Source organism: Phacochoerus africanus, chromosome 10, assembly GCF_016906955.1.
Source record: "Phacochoerus africanus isolate WHEZ1 chromosome 10, ROS_Pafr_v1, whole genome shotgun sequence".
NCBI lineage: Eukaryota > Metazoa > Chordata > Mammalia > Artiodactyla > Suidae > Phacochoerus > Phacochoerus africanus.
In genome coordinates this window covers 37,058,925-37,081,736 of record NC_062553.1, presented here as the reverse complement: position 1 = coordinate 37,081,736, position 22,812 = coordinate 37,058,925, and the positions used below count along the sequence as shown (strand labels likewise).

The 22,812-nt window shown below is 39.4% G+C and overlaps 1 protein-coding gene across 1 annotated transcript in view; it reads right to left on the bottom strand.

Annotated features, from left to right (window-relative positions):
- The window catches only part of GABRB1 (gamma-aminobutyric acid type A receptor subunit beta1), a 374,777-nt gene that overhangs the window by 222,930 nt on the left and 129,035 nt on the right, over positions 1-22,812 (bottom strand). Inside the window, 1 exon segment of the mRNA XM_047799271.1 lies at positions 6,562-6,782. Within this exon segment, the coding sequence (XP_047655227.1) occupies positions 6,562-6,782 (221 nt within the window).

The window sequence follows — 22,812 nt, the reverse complement described above, 5'->3', positions numbered from 1 at the left end:
CAAGAATATAAAATGGGAAAAAAGACAGTCTTTTCAGCCGGTGGTGCTGGGGAAACTGGACAGCTGCATCCAAATCAATGAAACTAGAACACACCCTCACACCATGCACAAAAATAAACACAAAATGGCTGAAAGACTTAAATATAAGACAAGACACCATCAAACTCCTGGAAGAGAACGTAGGCAACACATTCTCTGACATCAACCTTACAAATGTTTGCTCAGGTCAGTCTCCCAAAGCAACAGAAATAAAAGCAAAAATAAACCAATGGGACCTATTCAAACTGATGACCATTTGCACAGCAAAGGAAACCAAAAAGAAAACAAAAAGACAATTTACAAAGTGGGAGAAAATAGTTTTAAATGATGCAACCGACAAGGGCTTAATCTCTAAAATGTACAAGCAACTAATACAACTCAACAGCAAAAAAGCCAACAACCCCATGGAAAAATGGGCAAAGACCTGAATAGACATTTCTCCAAAGAAGATATGTAGATGACCAACAAGCACACAAAAAATGCTCAACACCACTGATTGTTAGAGAAATGCAACTCAAAACTACTATGAGGTACCACCTCACACCAGTCAGAATGGCCATCATTAATAAGTCCACAAATAACAAAAGCTGGAGGAGGTGTGGAGAAAAGGGAACCCTCCTTTACTGTTGGGGGGAATGTAAATTGGTACGACCACTATGGAGAATAGCATGGAGTTAACTTAAAACTATGCATAGAACTACCATATGACCTAGAAATTCCACTCTTGGGCATATATCCAAACAAAACTTTCTTTGAAAAAGATACATGCACCTGTATGTTCATTGCAGCTCTATTCACAATAGTCAAGACAAATGTCCATCAACAGATGAATGGATTAGGAAGAAGTAGTATATATACACAATGGAATACTACTCATCCACAAAAAAGAACAAAATAATGCCATTTGCAGCAACATGGATGGGACTAGAGACTCTCATACTGAGTGAAGTAAGTCAGAAAGAAAAAGACAAATACCATGTGATATCACTTATATCTGGAATCTAATATATGGCACAAATGAACGTTTTCACAGAAAAGAAACTCACAGACTTGGAGAACAGACTTGCGGTTGCCAAGGGGGAGGGGGGTATTGAGGTGGACTGGGAATAGGATTAATAGATGCAAAATATTGCCTTTGGAATGGATAAGCAATGAGATCCTGCTGTGTAGCACTAAGAACTGTTTAGTCACTTATGATGGAGCATGTGATAATGTGAGAAAAAGAATGTATATATGTGTGTGTGACTGGGCCACCTTGCTGTACAGTAGAAAATGGACAGAACATTGTAAAACAAGCTATGATGGAAAAAACAAAAATCATTTAAAAAATTAAATAAATAAGAATTTGGTCATTTTGTAAACTCTAAATAGTTTTAGACAAAGATTATCAGTGGCTGCTAAAATCATTAGTGAATTGTGTCCCCCTAAATCCATATGTTGCAGTCATAACCTCCAGGGCTTCAGAATGTGATCTTGTTTGCAGGAAAGGGTCTTTACAAAAGTAATTGCATTAAAGTGAGATCATTAAGGTAGGCCCTAATCCAACATGATGGGTGTCCTTATAAAAAGGGACACAAAAATACACATAGAAGAAAGGTGACGCAGGGAGCAGTCATCTCTATGCCAAGGAGAGAGGCCTGGGATAGATCTTTCCTTCACAGCCCTTGGTAGGAACTGGCGGGCAATAAATTTCTGTTAAGTCATGCATTTTGTTATAGCAGCGCTAGACACATGCTGTTACATAAAAATCCATGGAATTACAATTATGGATAGATTGTATTGTCAATGTCTGAATCAGCACATCAGTGTTCATATCACAAAAACAGACAGGCGGACCTGATAAAAATGCACAATATAGCTGGTTTATGAAGCAGCCTGGCCAAAGCACAACAAAATAACTAATCCAAATCTGATCAAGCCTCAAATATGGGGCATAAAAGAACACATTTACAACAAAGGATGTAATCACAAAAAACAGCATGGTTTCTTAAGAAAAAATATTTATGGAAGGAAAATGAAGGAACAGGAAACAGAGTAAAAGAAATTTTAGATAGGTTTACAAGCCAAACGCAATATGTGTACCTACTTGCTTTTGAAAAGTTCATAAGTTATGAGACAGGAAAAATTACTTTAGCTCTCCTAGTGTTGGTATCTGTAAAATTAGCATAATAATGCAAAGTTCATAGTGTTGTGGTCAAGATTAATCATGACAATATAGGTAAAGCATTTAGCATAGTGCCTGATGGATAGTACAGTTTCATTATTTATATACCTGGATATTGGTTGAATTGCTATCAATATTAAAATGATGTGATGTGGGAGTTCCCTTCATGGCTCAGTGGTTAATGAGCCCTACTAGTATCCAGGAGGACATGGGTCCAATCCCTGGCCTTGTTCAGTGGGTTAAGGATCTGGCGCTGCCCTGACCTGCGGTATAGGTTGCAGATATGGCTCAGATCTGGTGTGGCTGTGGCTGTGGCTGGCAGGGACAGTTCCAACTCAACCACTAGCCTGGGAACCTCCATATGCTGAGGGTGCGGCCCTAAAAAGTTAAAAAAAAAAAAAGTGATATGTATACAACACGTGTATGACGTCCCAACGTGAGCTGGAAAGGCTCTGCTTGACATTACCCTTTCCATTCCCCATTCTCACGTAGCCCTTCCAAACCACCTGGCCCTGGGCTCACCTTTGGTGGAAGATGTAGGAAAATAACCTTGTGAAATTTTGAAAGAAACGCAAGGCGAATGTTAGGAGGGAAAGGCAAAAGGAAGATCAATTTAAGGAGTTTAAATGCACCACTAAATGGCTTCCCAGAATTAAGTTGTTCCATGCCTGCCATTTTCAGGGAAAGATAAACACAACCTTTCAGCACCCACAGCACTAGGCCTTGGAGACAATCAGTGTTTTCAGCCAGCTGGATCGTGTTTGGACAAGAGGCAGAACACATCTGGTCATTAATAGTGATAATTGTTCTTTGGTTCAAAGCCTTGATTTAGATATAGGAAATGTGGCAGCTGACATTTTGTCAGTCCGGTGACCACATCCTACAAATTTTCATTGCAACGTTTCAGACGTTTGGTTGGAGAAAGGGGATACAATAGTTAAAGAAATGCAGTTCACATTTTCAACAAATATATAATCTTATTTACATCACAGGAAAATAACTCTAAAACACAGAAAGATAGAACATCTTAAGAGAATTACAAATCTCATGGGCCTGGAGGAGTATGCCTAGGTATGCTTAGAGAAATGAGTAAATTGTTCTATAAATGTTTAGGCTTCTTAGAGGAAGGAAGTGGATAACAATGTGGGAAAGACATTTTGGCCATAGGCAGAGGTTCTCAGATTCCAGACAGAAAAATGAAACCTTAATTTATGGGAACCAAGAAAACATGAATGGTTTGTTTGTGTGGGTTGTCTTTTTTTTTTTTTTTTCCAGGGTGGGATTGATATGATCTGATGTATGTATACTATTGGAGCCCAACTTTGGTCCGGTGACTCCAGTTATCATTCTTTCTTATGCCTATGGTTTTACCAGAATATTTATAAGATCTAGGGAAAAGAAAAACAAATTTGTGAGGAAAGAGATAGAGAGGAAGACAGAGAAGGCGGGGAGAGATAGCAGAACACGTGCAAGGCTCTCATAGGGAAAGTTGATGAAAGAGATCAGAGTCCAAGTGATAGATGAAGGTTTTGTGATATTCCTGGAGAGATGTGTTGGTCGGCTCCTAGCTACAAAGCTGCGGCTTGGTTGCAGAGAGGAGAAAACAATACTATGCAACTTGGAAGGCAATACTGACTTCCAAATGCATTTGCAAGACAGTGGAGTAAGAAAGGCATAGGGATAGGAGTTCCCATCATGGTTCAGAGGTTATCCAACTAGGAATCCAACTAGGAACCAAGAGGTTTCGGTTTTGATCCCTGGCCTAACTCAGCGGGTTAAGGATCGGACGTTGCCGGGAGTTGTGGCGTAGGTCGCAAACATGGCTCAGATCTGGCATTGCTGTGGCTCTGGTGTAGGCCAGCGGCTACAGATCCGATTAGACCCCCAGCCTGGGAACCTCCATATGCCGTGGGTGCGGCCCAAAGCACAGGTATAGAATCAGAACACCTGGATTTTAGTCCTAACGCTGCCATTATTTTGTTGTGCTCTTAGATCAGGCCCTCCCCGCTTCTGTGCCTCATATTTACGAGTTTTATTTTTGGTTTTATCTTTTTAGGGCTGCACCCTCAGAATATGGAAGGTCCCAGGTAAGGAGTCCAATCAGAGCTGTAAGCTGCTGGACTGCGTCACAGCCACAGCAACACAGGATCTGAGCCACATTTGTGACCTACACTGCAGCTCACGGCACCATCAGATCCTTTACCCACTGAGCAAGGCCAGGGATGGAACACGCATCCTCATGGATACTAGTTGGGTTTGTCATTGCTGAGCCACAATGGGAACTCCTGGATTTCTCAGTTTAAAATGAGACATGTTCAACTTCTTAGTTCTCAAATATTTTTCTACCTCTGCAGCACTGCCATTGGTAGAGACTGCGATAATTTAGAAAAAGCCTGAAGTGAGACTCGGTAAACTGAGAATGCAACCCACCTTCTTGTTTGAAAAAAATCTTGTCTTTTTTTTTTTTAAATAAAACAACTTTTTTTAAACTCTTGACTAATCACATATGATGACCACATGTTACACGGTTGTTGTGGTTGACCAGCCTACTACGTTGAGTCATAGAATTATTATCCCAGAATACTTTAGAAGGATAAGTCATCACTTTACGCCTTTGTTATATATAATAGAAGCTACATAGGTAATAGACAAATTACAACTGATTTCCAGTGCATGAACTATCACTAATGATCACCACTGCTCTTGGATTAGATTTTTGACTGTAGTAATAACAATATACTTGAGGGAATTGTTACTTTGTTTCACCATTTTTGAGAAGATTTTTAGGTCAGAGGTTTTTAACTAGAGTTGACAGCTCCTGGGGTACTGAAAGTGTGGGAAAATTCCAAAGATCATTTTGCCAAGATCATCTGATGCTATTTTACTGTGCAAATGAGGACCAAAGCTATCAACTAAATAATGAACCATTAGGTTAAGTTCAAAAGTTTTATCATAGATACATTCTTTACACACTTCATGTTTTTGGATATTGCACACACATTAATTTTAGACTTCTGCCCCTTAACTATAGTTTTAGCTTAGCATTGATGCTATATAAAAGGGTTTTAGGGGGTTTATGAATACTCTAAAATAATAGGAAATTTTCAATAGCTTTGCAAAGGGATCACAAAAGGTGACAACAAAGTTTAAATTACCACCACTCTACACATCCTACCATAACAATGTCACAATTCAGATATTTCTTTGATAAAAGTGGAAGCTGATTTGAATTGCAGCCTAAAAGTTTTAATAAACCCTTAACTACATGAGGGTTTAATAATTTACCTTTATAAGTATAGAATATTTTTTATATTTGATTCTTTAAAAATAAATAAAACAAAACATTACAGTAAAAACATTGCTGATAGAAATTAAGGATAACCTAAATATATAATGATACATTATATTCACGGATTAGAAAACTTGATAATTTTAAGTGTCGATTTTCCCCAAACTTATCTATAGATTCAGTGCAATCTTAGTTATAACCCCAGCAGACATTTGGGATAGAAATTGGCAAGTTGATTCTAAAATTTATAGAGAGATACAAAGGACTTAGAATTTCCAAAGCAGTTAAATAAGTGTAAAGTTGAAAGACTTACATTATGCGGCTTCGTGACTTAGTTATAGTAATTAAAATAGTGTGCTACTATCTTAAGGATGGACAAAAAGAACAATGGAACAGAATGGATCCTAGAAATAGACTCCCATTTATCCAGTCAAAGGTACCAACACAATCTGATAGGAAAAGCAAAATCTTTTTATTTTTAGCAAATGGGTCTAGAATAACTGGATAGCCATATGGAAAAAACTGAACCTCAACCCTTACTTCATAACAAACACAAAAATTAATTTAATGTGGATCATATACATTCCAAAAAAGTGAAAAGGTAGAGACTTAAAGGAATAAAATCACTCTGAATCTTCTCAAAGTCACTAAAAATATTTTCCCATTTCTTCAAAATACTGTTTCCCAATTCCATTTCATAATGAAGTAACTATAGTGAATACCTAGAACACACTGTAATTGAGTCTGAGTGGGTCTGAGATGACAATGCAGTTGGCTAAAGATGTAATGTCTAGAATAAACTAGATGTGAAATCTAACAGACATATTCTTATTACTATGTTTATTATTTGAAGGTCAGGGTAAATCACTTACCTTTGATGGACAAGGTTGTCTAGGTTTAGCTCAAACTGTTCTAAAGAGATTTTCTGATCTTTAATATTATTTTATTTTACAGATTAAATAGTCTGTGTATTCACCTACTTGCCTCTCTCCCCTCTGCCCACTTCCAAAGTAAACAATAAAACAATGTGAGCATCAACAGTAAAAACATGCAACATAAAGTTGCTTACCGGAGTCCATAGAGAACTGTCCCATCAGGATGAAGTCGGATCATTCGATTCTTCACTGTAACCCCATGCACAAATGATTTCTTGTCATTCAGAAAGTAGGTGTCTGGTACCCAGAGTTGGTCAGCTACTCTGTTGTCTAGTGTGAGGTTTAGTGGGATTCCAGAATAAGAAAGCCTTTTGTCTTTCCAAGACTGCTGGAAATACATAGTAAGTGTATAATCCTGTAAAAGAAAGGAAATAAAAAAAGAATTTTACTATCATCCTTATCATCATCATCAGCAGCAGCATCTCAGGACTTTTGTTAAGGATGTGATAGCATGCGGTACTGCAGATGCCACCATGCTGCTCTCCTCCAAGAGGTTACATTTGAATATACTGAAATTTGCACTCCCAAGTATAGGGCAACCTATAGGTTAGAAGTACCAGAGCAATTGTTGAATGCATGCAGAAGTATTTGTATCAGTAGAGAGGAAATCCATTTAAATGAATTTTAAGGTTTGGCATTAAGGTAAAGATATCATGAAGAAGGTCATAAAGGGAAGTTGTACCTAGAGATTCATGTCCACAAAAATCTGCCTCTGGATATTATATTTACAGTACTGTTTTGGAGGGGTATGTTGGTTAAATCTTAACTAAAAGTGGGTGCAGCTTAAAAGGAGAGGATGAGTTCCTAAATGCAAATGCCTTTTGAATGAATAGTGCTGTTTTCCTTACAAAGGTTGTCAATGTCCATTATCTGAATCTTTCTATCAAATTACAACTTGTCTATTAGCCCTGAAAAGTAGTTTATATGTCATGCATGGATGGAGATATTTATTTGGCCTAAGAAACAGACATCAGTGGTGGAACTGCTTAAGAATTCCTCTCAAACCTCATTCTTGCTTTGATTCAGGAATTGGTTTGAGTTCAGAGTTGGTTTTGTACTGTATTTTCCCACCTTCTCTAAGGATGTACCTTTGCACTTTTTTTATGCCCATGTTTCCTCTTGCAGTGAGAGACGAGAAGATTTGGATTCAATAAATGCATCAAGCTTACAGGAGAGGAAAGGTGATGTCTTTAGTTGTCTGTTTTTAAAGAACTCTATGCATACAAAGGGTAATTGACCATTAAAAAAATAAGAGGGAGCAGTGAAACCAGAAAGACTTAAGATGTGGCTCCAAATATAATGAAAACAGAAGGTTCACTTTTTTAAAAGGACATTTATCGGTTGATAGCTTTAGCAGAATTCTTTAGCAACAGTTAGGAAAACACTGCATAATTCCTGCAAAACTCTTGTGTACTGCCATTGTTATCTATGCCACTTGCATTGGGGAAACATTAACTCAGATAATGCCTTACATCTGGGCAAACTACACTTCATGAAGATCCCTATATGGGGGGCGGAGCAAGATGGTGGAGGAGTAAGAGGTCATGCACACCTTCTCCCACAAACACATCAAAAAACAACACATGTGCATGTAAAACGACTCACACGGAACATCAACTGATTGCTGCCAGAAGAACTTAAACCTCCAAAAATGGCAAGAAACTCTTGACATAACGGGGTAGAACAAAAGGAAAAAAGAGAGAGAAAAGGAATCAGGATGGGACTAGCATTCCTGAGAGGGAGCTGTGAAAGAGAAAAGGAACCCACCTAACTGACTTAAGATCAGCCAAGTCAGATGCACCTCAAAGTTGCCGAGAAAAGCGCAGCAGCTGGACTGAGAAGAGCAATGCAGAGGGAGAGCCGCACAGATCATCTGAAACACTGGCCTGGACACCACAGCCTGAGGGCCTCGGGCGGGGGCTGGGTGCTGAGACTTAGGCTCCGCAGGTCAGTTCCGGGGAAAGGACTGGGGGTGGCTGTGTGGGGACAGCCTGAGGGGCTAAGGAGCAGTGCGGCACTGGTGGGGGAGTGATACACCATGGGCTGAGGAGGGGAACGCCACAGCAGAGGGAACGCCAGAGCAGAGCAAACCTGGGAGAAGTTCTGGACCCCCAGGAGAGGGAAGGCGCTACTGCTGGGGAGGGAGAGAAGTGGAGGGCAGACCGCCATGGGAAACGCCCTGCACCAGAGTGTGCGCATGCCCACAGGCTGTCAGAGGGCAGGGCAGCTCTGGCGCAGGCTACGGGTGGCGAGAAGACTCTTGCTCATATAGGGAAGGCTGGGCGCTTCTTGTGCAGGCTACAGGTGGCCAGACACCTCTTGTGTGGGCTAAGGGCATCAGGGGACTAAGTGTGACGTGGTGCCTCTTGCATGATCTATAGGCAGCAGGGACAGATTGTGGCGGTCATCTCAGAGGCCAGAGGGAGGCATGGCCTGCCACCACTGGAGGCCTGTGAATGGGCTCCACCTGCGTGCGACCCCAGTCACCTCAGGGGTTTGCAAAAAAGAAAAAAAAGAGGGCAACCAAGCACCATACGCTGTTGCTCTCACTCCCCTGGGAACACACCCACCCTGCAGCTGCCACTGCCAAACGCTCTGGGCAGTGCCCAGACACTTGGTCACTGTCCCCTCCCAAGACCCTACAACTAGGAGCAGCTGGTGCAGCACCTCCTGTGTGGGCTAAGTGGGACAGGGTGCTTCTTGCATGGTCTGCAGGTGCGGGGGCAAACCGCCTCAGTCATCCCTGACTCCAGAGGTGGGCGTGGCCTGCTGCCACTGGGGATACCTGAACAAAAATCACTTGCAGCCCCAACCACCTTAAAGGGCACCACAGAAGAAGACATTGTGATGGAACACCACCTGTTGTTGCTCTTGCTCCCCTGGGAGCACACCCGCCCTGCTGCTGCCACTGCCAAACACTCTTGGCAGTGCCCAGACACTTGATCACTGTCCCTTCCAAGGAACCTGCAACTAGGAGCAGCTTGTGCAGCACCTCCTGTGAGAGAGAAGCAAGACGAGGTGCTTCTGGCATGGTCTACAGGAGGTGGCGGCAAACCACTGCAGTTACCTCTGGCTCCAGAGGTTGGAGTGGCTCACCACCACTAGGGTCCGTGAGAGACCACTTGCACCCCCATTCACCTCAAGGGCACCACAGAGGAGGGCATTGTGGCTGAACATACCTGTTGGTGTTCTCGCACCCCTGGGAACACATCTACCCTGCTGCTGCCACTGCCAAATGCTCCAGGGCAGTATCCACATGCCTGATCTCTGTCACTTCCCAGGATCCTGCAACTAGGAGCAGCCTGTACAGCACCTCCTATGTGGGTTAAGTGAGATGGAGTGCTTCATGCATGGTCTACAGGTGGCAGGGACAAACCACTGCAGTTATCACAGGCTCTAGAGATGGTCATGGCCCGCTCCCACTAGGGGTCCCTGAACAGGCACTGCCTATGGTTCCAGTCATCTCAGAGGAGGGCATTGCAATCAAACATAAGCTGTTGTTGCTCTCACTCCCCTGGGAACTCACACACCCTGCTGCTGCTGCTACTGCCAAATGCTCTGGTCACCTTGTAGATCTACCTACAGCTCATTACAACTTCCCAGGGACCTGCATCTAGGAGTAGCCTGTGCCACCTTCCTGCAGGTCCTTGCTGCTGTTGAGAGCCCAATGACCAGGCACTGACTACTGGCCGTAGTAGCCATTGCCTCCTCCTCCCTGAAAACACACTGAGCATCCTGGGGATAACAGCCTGCTAGCTAACACCAAAGAAAGAGACAGCAAATATTCAAACTCCCACACCAAAAATAAATAGTACCCCCCCAAAATACAAAGGTGTATTCTTGCATATAAGTAGCCTTATAAGACTACAGTGTGACTTCCTCAAACCCACAGAAAAAGAAAAACACAAGCAAGATGAAGAAGCTCAGAAACCATTCCCAGTTAAAGCAACAGGAGAATTCACCTAAAGCAGTCAACAATGAAACAGACCTCTGCAGTCTGACAGACATTGAGTTCAAAAGGGAGATAGTGAAAATACTGAAGGAATTAAGAGAGGATATGAACAGCAATTCAGATTCCTTTAAAAAGGAACTAGAAAAATATAAGGAGGAGCCAAGAAAAACTAGGAAATTCATTTTCAGAGATACAAACTGAGCTAAAGGCAATAAAGAGCAGAATGAACGATTAAGAGGAATGAATTAGTGATGTGGAAGATAGAATAATGGAAATCACCCAATCAGGACAGCAGACAGAAAACCAAATGAAAAAACATGAAAGCAATATGAGACCTATCGGATAATATAAAGCAGGTCAATCTACACATAATAGGAATTCCAGAAGGAGAAGAAAAAGAAAAGGGTATTTAAAATATATCTGATGAAATTATGATTGAAAATTTTCCAAATCTAAAGGATACTGATAATTGGAGTTCCTGTCATAGCTCAACGGTTAACAAATCCAACTAGGAACCACAAGTTTTTGGGTTTGATCCCTGTCCTTGCTCAGTGGGTTAAGGACCCGGCATTGCTGTGAGAGCTGTGGTGTAGGTCACAGACGTGGCTTAGGTCCTGCATTGCTGTGGCTCTGGCATAGGCAGGGGGCTATAGCTCCGATTAGACCCCTAGCCTGGGAACCTCCATATGCTGTGGGTGAGGCCCTAGAAAAGAAAAAATAATAAAAAAATTTAAAAAAATAAAGGATACTGATATCAAGATACAGGAAGCACAGAGGGCCCCAAACAAGTTGAACCCAAACAGGCCCACACCAAAACATATTATAATAAAAATGGCAAAAATTTAAAGATAGAGGATCCTAAAGACAGTAAGAGAGAACAAAGCATTCATTATAAGGGAACCCCCATAAGGCTATCAGCTGATTTCTCTACAGAAAGACTATAGGCCAGAAGGAGTGGCAAGATATATTTAAAGTGCTGAAAGGAAAAAATTTGCAACCTAGAATATTCTACCAAGGAAGAATATCATTTAAAACAGAAGGGGAAATAAAGAATTTCTCCAACAAACAAAATCTAAAAGAGTACAGCAATACTAAACCCATTCTAAAAGAAATTCTGAATGAACTTCTCTTAAAAAAAAAAAAGAATTAGGATGGGAAAAACCGCAATTAGAAAGCAGTCACTTAAATAATCCAGCAAACAGAGCTAAACATGAAGATGTTAAAAAAAAAAAAGGACCTCAAAATCATACAATGTGGGGAAGTAAAGTAAGAAAATATAGATTCTTTTTTTATTTTAATGATGTGTTTGAGCCTATATGACTATCATGCTAAAGCAAGCAAATTTAGGAAGGGGTTAACATACTTAAAAAACATGGCAACCACAAATCAAAACTGAATATTACATTCACAAAAACTAAAAAGAAAAGTACCTCAACATACACAAATCAATCAACATCATCCACCACATTAACAAAAGAAAAGTCAAAAACCACATGATCATCTCAATAGATGCAGAGAAAGCAACTAAGTCCAACATCCATTCATGATAAAAACTCTTACCAAAGTGGGTGTAGAGGGAACATACCTTAACATAATAAAAGCCATTTATGACAAACCCACAGCAAATAAAATACTCAATGGAGAAAAGCTGAAAGCCTTCCCACTAAAATCCGGAACAAGACAAAGATGCCCACTCTCACCACTGTTATTCAACATAGTATTGGAAGTCCTAGCCACAGCAGACAAACAAAAGAAATAAAATGCATTTGAATAGGAAGAAAAGACTTAAAACTGTCACTGTATGCAGATGACATGACACTATACTAGAAAACCCCAAGGACTCAACCCAAAAACTACTTGAACTGATCAACAAATTCAGCAAAGTATCAGGATATAAGATTAACATTCAGGAGTTCCCGTCGTGGCGCAGTGGTTAACGAATCCGACTAGGAACCATGAGGTTGTGGGCTCGGTCCCTGCCCTTGCTCAGTGGGTTAACGATCCTGCGTTGCCGTGAGCTGTGGTGCAGGTTGCAGACGCGGCTCGGATCCCGCGTTGCTGTGGCTCTGGTGTAGGCCGGTGGCTACAGCTCCGATTCAACCCCTAGCCTGGGAACCTCCATATGCCGCGGGAGCGGCCCAAGAAATAGCAACAACAACAACAACAAAAAAGACGAAAAGACAAAAAAAAAAAGATTAACATTCAGAAATCAGTTGCATTTCTGTATACAAAGAATGAAATATTAGAAAAGGAATACAAAAATACAATACCTTTTAAAATTGCACCCCAAAAAATCAAATACCTGGGAATATACCTGACCAAGGAGGTAAAGAACTTATATTCTGAGAACTATAAAACATTAATCAAGGAAATTAAAGAAGATGTAAAGAAATGGAAAGATATTCCATGCTCCTGGCTTGGAAAAATTAATATTGTAAAGATGGCCATACTACTCAAAGCAATCTACAGATTTAATGCAATCTGTATCAAATTACCCATGACATTTTTCACAGAACTAGAACAAACAATCCAAAAATTTATATGGAACCACAAGGGACTCAGAATTGCCAAAGCAATTCTGAGGAACAAAAACCAAGCAGGAGGCATAACTCTCCCAGACTTTAGGCAATATTACAAAGCCACAGTCATCAAGACAGTGTGGTACTGGTACCAAAACAGACAGACAGACCAATGGAACAGAATAGAGAACCCAGAAATAAACCCAGACAGCTGCAGTTAATTAATCTTCAAGAAAGGAGGCAAGAATATAAAATGGGAAAAAAGACAGTCTTTTCAGCAGGTGGTGCTGGGGAAACTGGACAGCTGCATCCAAATCAATGAAACTAGAACACACCCTCACACCATGCACAAAAATAAACACAAAATGGCTGAAAGACTTAAATATAAGACAAGACACCATCAAACTCCTGGAAGAGAACGTAGGCAACACATTCTCTGACATCAACCTTACAAATGTTTGCTCAGGTCAGTCTCCCAAAGCAACAGAAATAAAAGCAAAAATAAACCAATGGGACCTAATCAAACTGATGACCATTTGCACAGCAAAGGAAACCAAAAAGAAAACAAAAATACAACCTACAGAATGGGAGAAAATAGTTTTAAATGATGCAACTGACAAGGGCTTAATCTCTAAAATGTACAAGCAACTAATACAACTCAACAGCAAAAAAGCCAACAACCTAATTGAAAAATGGGCAAAGACCTGAATAGACATTTCTCCAAAGAAGATATGTAGATGACCAACAAGCACACAAAAAATGCTCAACACCACTGATTATTAGAGAAATGCAACTCAAAACTACTATGAGGTACCACCTCACACCAGTCAGAATGGCCATCATTAATAAGTCCACAAATAACAAATGCTGGAGGGGGTGTGGAGAAAAGGGAACCCTCCTACACGGGGGGAATGTAAGCTGGTACAGCCACTATGGAGAACAGTATGGAGGTAACTTAAAAACTATGCATAGAACTACCATATGACCTAGAAATTCCACTCTTGGGCATATATTCAGACAAAACTTTCCTTGAAAAATACACATGCACCCATATGTTCATTGCAGCTCTATTCACAATAGCCAAGACATGGAAACAACCCAAATGTCCATCAACAGATGAATGGATTAGGAAGAAGTGGTATATATACACAATGGAATACTACTCAGCCATAAAAAAAACCAAAATAATGCCATTTGCAGCAACATGGATGGGACTAGAGACTCTCATACTGAGTGAAGTAAGTCAGAAAGAAAAAGACAAATACCATGTGATATCACTTATATCTGGAATCTAATACACGGCACAAATGAACCTGTACATAGAAAAGAAAATCATGGATTTGGAGAATAGACTGTGATTGCCAAGGGGGAGGTGGATGGAGTGGGATGGATGGGGAGCTTGGAGTTAATAGATGCAGACTATTGCCTTTGGAATGGATTAGCAATTAGATCCTGCTGTGTAGCACTTGGAACTATGTCTAGTCACTTATGATGGAGCATGATAATATGAGAAAAAAGAATGTATACATGTATATGCAGCTGGTCCCCATGCTGTACAGTAGAAAATTGACAGAACACTGTAAACCAGGTGCAATGGAAAAAAAATAAAAAATCATTATACAAATAAAAAAATAAAGTAGTAGTATAAACTTAAAAAAAAATCCCTATATGGATATATATACACCTCTGAGATTTTCTAAATGATAGACAATATTCATTTATTCAATTATTCTGGATAATTAGTTCCAATGTCCTTTAACCACTATCTTTGAGAACACTTACAGTGTTTACTCAGGAAAAGTTTTGTAATAATTCGAAGCCATCCTTTCTTGTTCAATGACAAGGACATTTGCTCTTTGCTATTAATCATAAAACATCCCTTTAAAAGGTCTGAAACATCCCTGTACCTTACCTTTATTTAACAAAAAGAAAACCCACAGAGTTATATACAATTCTCTTCAATTGCCAGCATTCTCATTTACATCCTCTTCAAGCTCTTAACATCATATCTTTTTGGAAGAAAATGTATGGATATATTCTGGGCCTTAGATTCTAAAATATCTTGCTATGTAACTATGAGCAACTAACTTAATTCCTTGCATCTTGGATGTCTCATTTCTGAAAGAAAAACTATAGCATTTTACTGGTTTCGTGCAAGAATTAACTGGGAAAATTATGGTGCGGGTACTTTAGAAAACTTGCTAATAAACAAATATATTATCTTCCAAATTGTTTGCTGCTATTTAAAGATGACTATTACATCTCCAAATTACTTGGAATGTACATATTCATCTCCATAAGCATTTTTACTTTTAAGGGGATATTTATAAAAGAACTTGTAGGCAGGGGGACCCCGATGACCATGAAAATAAGCAGTTGTCTATTTCGTTAAGTCTTATTGTTGGGGTCTTGTCATTCATCCAATGTAAGAAAATTAATAACTATCTAAAGGTACATTATTGTAAACTTTGCCAGGTGGACCAGCACCATCACCAGAGGTTACTCTTCAGTACTCAGGCTGAATACTCATCAGCCTCCAGCTCTCATGGGTGATACAGAGGATTTCCTCACAAGGAGACCATGAGGCGAAATCCTTACTCCACGGTCTTCTCAATAAAGAAACTTTTAATGTGTGATGGGGAAAACTTAATGTACAAATGAATATAATGACAAATAATACTCTAATAATAATTCTGAAAATGTTTGTGGTAAGTAAACAATGGAGAATGGGAGAAGAAGATAATATAAACATGAGTGATCTCTGCATAGACCAAATAAGTATATGTGAACATGTGTGTGCGGGGGGGTGGGGTGGGGGGGTGGGTGTGTGTTTAGACTTTTCCCCTTCCCTGTCTGGATACTGTTTTGTTTGCTGTAAAGAGAGAACTATATACAGGTAGTCAGATCTTTGGTCTATACGAACTCACTGTGTTTTCAATAAATATTGACTAAAAAAAAAATCACACCATGTTTCTCAATTAAAGCAGTAATTTACCCTATTTGCAATAAGAAGTAATTCAGTGGAAATTTATGTATGCTAATATTTTACATTTGGAAGTGGGTGATGTGGGGCAAGTACCTTTCAGAAATTTTCTTCTTATGCATTTCTAGGGTTATTATCCTAATCTAGGAACTGACTCAATGATAAATAGAAATATGGACCTGTAAAATCGCTGTATTGAGTTAAGATTGATAACCTTAAAAACTTTTTGACGCTTATGATAATTGTGATAATGACAATGTGGAAAGACTTAAAACACAGCAAAATTTCTTTACTATGTATATTGTACCACCCATGACAATAGTTTCCTTCTCCTAGTGTGTTCTGAGCTCTGTGGTTTTCATAGCCTTTTGTATCTATTATCACATTTTGTTCCCACAAGCTTGTGAAAGAAGAAAATTCTCCTTGAGAGGATTTAAGGTTTACATCTCTGAGAAACTACTTACTGAATTTTAAATTAATTATTCTATCTGCACCTTGGTATAAATATTAACAGTGACATCTGCATATAATAAAGCCTATGATATCACTTTGGTGTATTCTATTTTTAGATGGGAAAGAAAGGCTTAAAATCGCTGTATTGAGTTCTCTGACACAGCAGATTTTTTTCCTTTTCTTTTTTTTTTAGGCCACATGTGTGGCATTTGGAGGCGCCCAGGCTAGGGGTCGAATCAGAGCTTCAATTGCTGCCCTACACCACAGCCACAGCAACTCGGGATCCGAGCCACGCCTGCGACCTACACTGCAGCTCATGGCAATGCCAGATCCTTAACCAACTGAGCGAGACCCAGGATCGAACCTGCATCCTTCTGGATACTAGTTGGATTCATTTCCACTGCGCCACAAACAGGAAGCCCTGCAACAGATTTTCTATTAATTCTTCATTTGTCCAAAGTACAAGCATGCCAAGGAGAATGTAGTTTTCAGAAAGAAATTAAAAGTATTAATACTTTGGCCAAGAATGCTAAAATCATTTTTCTTCCAGGTGCATTATAAATGTTCAACTGGCTCAAGTGTGCAAACTACTACTTGAACTAAGTTGTGACATGTTTAGAAACTATGGGCCACAGGGGACTCTTTGACACTGAGGCAAATTGATGGGATTAACTGGTATGAGATTGCTAATGAAATTGGTCAGGCTAATTCAGGCATGAGAGGACTTGATTCATTGGGGAAAAGCAGGAGAGACAATACCAAATAAGTAGAGCTCAATTAAATTCCCCAAACCATACTTTTTAAATCTAAAAATGTTTAAAGGAATAGAAAATATTTCTAATTAATGAAAGCAATTCTTTTGGAAAATAAAGGCAACATTCTTTTTATTAATCCACTTATTTACCTATTTTTGTTGAAGTATAGTTGATTTACAATATTATATTAGTTTCTGATGTGCAACATAGTGATTCAATATTTTTATGGATTAGACTACATTTAAAGTTCTTATAAAATATTGGCTGTATCCCCTGTGCTGTACAATATATCCTTGTAGCTTATTTATTTTATACATAGAAGTTTGTAACTCTTAATCCCTTACCTCTATTTTGCCCCTTTCTCTTTCCCCCTCCCTGCTGATGACAAGTTTATTTCTCTATACCTGTCAATCTGTTTCACTTTGGTATATGTGTTCATTTGTTTTATTTTTTTAGATGCTACCTGTGATACCATACAATATTTGTCTTTCCAAGAAATGGAATCAACCTGTGTCCCTCAACAGATTAATGAATAAAGACACACACACACACACACACACACACACACACACACACACACACACACACGGAATTACTCAGCCACAATAAAGAATGAAATATTGCCATTTGCAACATCAGTGGGTCTGGAGAGTACTATGTTTAGTGATGTAAGATCAGTAGTTTTAAACTCAGGATGATTTTATCCCCAAGAAGACATTTAGCAATTTCTGGAGACAGTTTTGTTTGCTACAACTAGAAGTACTCTGTGTGCTACTAGCATAATAGAGAAGAATAAACCTGACTCCATATTAAATCTATTTTTTTAGCTTTAACCCCTGTGCTCTGTTGCTTGTGCTTAGTCATGCTGGCTCTGCACCTTTGTAAAACAATGGTTGCCTACAGCTTGAGATATTTGTAACAGCCCTTTCTCCATGCTCTGCCTCCTAGGCTTGACCTTTAAAGGTTTAACAGTTTTCCATTCACATAGATAAAAAGTTGCTGAACAGAACATAACTGCCATGGACATTTATAGGAACATTGTGACCAGACCTATGTGAATAGCTGAAAGGATATAGGATTCTGGCACCAAGAGGTCTGCAACAACCAGCCCTACCCCCTTCCCTTTTAGTATAAAAGAAGCCTGAGTTCTAACTTGGGTAAGATATTTCTTTGGGACACTGGTCTGCCATCTTCTCAGTTTGCTGGTTTTCTGAATAAAGTCACTGTTCCTTGTCCCAAGACCAGTTCTCTCAATTTATTGTCCTTTTGTGTGACAAGCAGTATGAGCTTGGACTTGGTAACACTAATATCTATGGGTAAAAGCCAGGGAAGTTCCCCAACCTAATACACTGCACAGCATATCCCCTACAATGAAATTATCTGGCTCCAAATGTTGACAGTGTCAAGGTTAAGAAACCCAGCCTTAAATGAAGATCTCTTCCATTTCAGTACCAGTAAAATATTTCAAAATCCAGGAGTTCCCATTGTGGCTCAGCAGGTTAAGAACTTGGCATAGATATGGCTTGGATCCAGTGTTGCTGTGGCTGTGGCAAAGGCCAGCAGCTGCAGCTCGGATCTGACCCTACCCTGGGAATTTCCATGTGCCACCGCTGCAACTGTTAAAAGAAAAAGAAAAAAAAAATCCTTTATCATCAACGCATCTACTCAAACTTTCAACATATCCCTTAAAATTCTGTAAGAAATACTGTCATTAAATGGTTTATAATTACCCACTTTAACATAAGAAATCATTTCATTAAAATCCATTAATTATCTAGCATCAAAATAGGGAGAAAGAGCGATATGGTTTAGGCAAATATCCTGCCATATGTCTTTTACCAGAATGAGCTCTAAGAAGACTTCACAGTGGGCTAAAAAAGTGAAAGTCTCTTATTAGCTGCCTCCACAATCAGCACACATCTCAAACTAATTTGATAGTAAAGAGACAAAATATTGCTTTAACATCTAGTAATATTGCATCTGATCAGAAGGATCATATGAGCAATCCCTCCTTTTCAAACTGTTCTCAAGAAAAGGGATATATATGAAAGAACAAGCCCCCTGTACAAATTTGTATTTTATCTTTCATTGATTTGATTGTACATTATACATCATAAGGGGACCCAAGCACAAATCCCTGTTCCTTGTAAAATATTTATGCCAGTTTAGTTGAAGATCCATTCATTCCAAAGCTAAGGCTGCTTCCTCCCAAAGCTGATTGTGGTAGAGCTGTGCATCACTTCTACAGGAACTTCTGGGATGGAAACTGCCCTGCCTACAGTCCTCGCTGGCTGAGCATGAGCGTATTTTGGTTTTGGTTTTGGTTTTGATTTTTAGGGCTGCACCCCCAGCATATGGAAATTCCCAGGCTAGGGGTCAAATCAGAATTGCAGCTCCTGGCCACAGCCACAGCCACAGCCACGCCAGATCCGAGCCATGTCTGCAACCTACACTACAGCTCACAGCGACCCCAGATCCTTAACCCATTGAATGAAGCCAGGGATCAAACCCATGTCCTCATGGAGACTAGTTGGATTCTTAACCTGCTGAGCCACAACAGGAACTCCAGAGCTTGAGCATATTTTACATCGCATGATTCTGCCCCCTCCCACCTTGAGAATGAAGAGTAAATGTCTAATTTAAGACCAGCTGATTGAGAGGCAGATGATAAACCTGTGCCTGGCTTAAAAAGATGAGATAGACCATCAAAGTGCTCTCCCAGAAATTTGCCTTGGACAAAGGATTGATACAGGAGCTGTGCGACCAAGTGCAAACGTCATGACATAGAACAAGGGCTGCACTGCTATTATGGAGTTGTAAGAGAGGACAGATGATGAATAAAAAGAGGAAGCCAGACTGCAAAGGAAGAAAGCAAAAGGAGAAAGATGCAGAAAATAGCCAGGAGAGTGCCTGACATTGTGTTAGATAACAAATTACCAAGTTCATAAGACTTTCTGCTTCCTATTTCTAATTCTTCTGAGGTCTGGACCTGTTTAATACTTCAGCTTCTTATGAACCCTCTAAATTATTACAACAAACTTCACTTTCCTTGTGCTAAGTAGATTCCATTTTTATTTCCTCCAGTCAAACAAAAGCCATAATAATTATGCTGTTCAATGTCCATATCAGAATCTCCTTAAGCAATAATTATACATATTTTAAAAACCTAAGAAAACCTCAACCATCTGGCCCTCCTCCTTCATTTCAAAAAAAGGAGGTATTATAAGGAATATGAGACTCTGAGATGCTAAATGACTAGAAAAAAGGGGAAGACGTCTTAGATACTTTTTATTAACCAAGAGAGGAAGGAGAGAGAAGGAAAACATATTTACTTCTATGGAGACAATTTCCCATCAGACATAAGGGCAATTATTAAGAAACATAACTTGGAAACTAAGTGTATATGCTAACAAAAAGTAGTGGTGCCTCTTATAAGTATAGGAAACAAAACAAAAAAACCTACACAACTTGCATCTCATGAAGATGAAAGTTTAATCAAAAATTGCCTGACGAAGTTTAGTCAAATATTTCCTGTTAAATAAACCAATTTAGATTGTAATCAAAATGAACAATATAATATCTGTTTCTAATGGAACCTCCTGTTTACATGAAAGTTTTGTGTATCAGTGTCAATTATTAAGTACATTCTGCAGCAGAAATGCATCAGCGTATCTTCAGATTTTCTGTTAATTTCTAATCTTTTATCTTAACATCACCTAATATCATGGTAACTATTGATACATATTTGTTGTGCTTTCTCCTTAACCATGTTTTTTTTTACAATAGCTTTAAAATACATGCATTCTCATTTTGCCAAAGCCCATGCTCTTTACTTATGACTAATTTTTTTCCCCCACCAACTGTAGACTGTGCATTGCCTCAGAGAACATAATCTTCTTTTACCTTCATTTCATCCTAAATAGCCCCATTTGGTTTACCCATCTGTGTTGTCAGACTTTTTGTCAGTCTTGTGTTCTGAACAATTCTGGAATGAATCAATCTTGTGGGTGAACAAAAACATTAAGAGTTATGGGCTTATACCAATGAGAGTCATCTAAGGAAATCACATGGGCACATATAACACCAACAGGACAACTGGAGTATGAATATGTGTTCCAAAGCAGTAGACTGCAGGAGAGTCTCACTACATAAAACTGAGACTGTATAACATGAGAATTTCAACAATTTGTAATCTAAGATTTACTTCAGAAGCTGTAAAGATTCATTTTCCTTAAAAATATAAGAACATTTTTCTATACAATGAATCCAGTTTATTATAAAGGATATGATAAAATTTGTGTTTCATAAAATGACAGTTTAAATGTCTTATATTCTAGAATCTAAATAGTCAGAAGCTTAAATAATTAAAGTTGTTTCCATGGTAAGATATAGTGGAAAGCAGAGCCTGAACCAGGGAACTTTTTCTAGAAACTTCTAAGTCAAAAGATTTTTTGATCTTAGGTTATTAGAGTGACTAATTTCCTGTCAACACTGGATGACTATTGACTAGATTGAAGGCATAGTATTCTACCAGATGCTGAGGCAAAAATGTTGACTAATACATTTTCCCTGCCTGCCTCAAGGAATTCCTAGGCCGGGAAAAATGAGCATTGTTTATTTCCAGGCTGCCTCATTGGCCTCCAGAGGCTTCTCGGTCTTTCCATCACCTCTGCGACCAGTTCCCTGCATGAAATCCCCTCCCCTTCAAATACTTAGAGGAGTCAGAGTGATTCCATTTTGCTTCATTGGTGGCTGCCTACTACAGGAGGCAAGATTGTTGAGTAGGAGGTTAACAGTTTAACAAGCTCTGGAATTCACCTAGAGAATTAGATAAGTCAGAGTTAATACAGCACTGAAGGGGAGGTGGCTGAGAGAAAACAAATAGCTAGGGCAGGATTTGGTGAGATTTTGATCTTGGAGGATAGAGAGAAGGAGAATCAAAGATGACAATAGGGTTTCTGACCTAAGTGAGCAGATGGATCACAATAGTAAGAAATGAGGTTTGGGGACTGAGGATGACTAATTTCTTTCGGGCTGCTTTGTGTTGTGGGTGTCGGTGGCACTTGTACGGAGAGGTGCCAAGTAAGCAGTTAGGGGCCAGGATATAGGAAGACAAGGCTCGGGCAGAAACAAAACCAAGTGAGTCATGAGTGATAGAGATGCAGCTGTGGGAATGGATTAGCTCACCATGGAGAGAGCAGAGAAGGTGAGAAGAGGATAACACCCCTGGGAAATTCAACTCTGGGATGAGTCACTCCTTGGAGTTCTCAGAACACTCTTCTACTTTGATTATAGTACATATTTTGTAATTATTTCTCAGTCCCACTAGATTTTGAGCTCCCCAAGGGCGGGGGTTTATATTTTTCAGCCCTAACATAGTGCACCATTGATGATGGCAAGTGCTCAAATATGTTAGTTGAATGTGAATTAAGTAGTGCTGTGTGTTTAGGGCAGTCAATATCAGCACTAAGTATGTTAGTACAAACTCATCTTAAATTCTGAAATATTGGTTATCCTTAAATAACACACATGAGGACTCTCAGTTAGCTAAAATAGTTAATAATCCAGATTTTCTATTCTCTAACCACACAAGATTAATAAATCTGTAATTACCACTAATATAGGAAATTAGTGGTACATTTCTGGAAGATGATAAAAGCATATGGAGTTTAAAACAAACTTGCCCTTTAGGAGTGAATTAATAGTGACTTTCTACAAAGTGT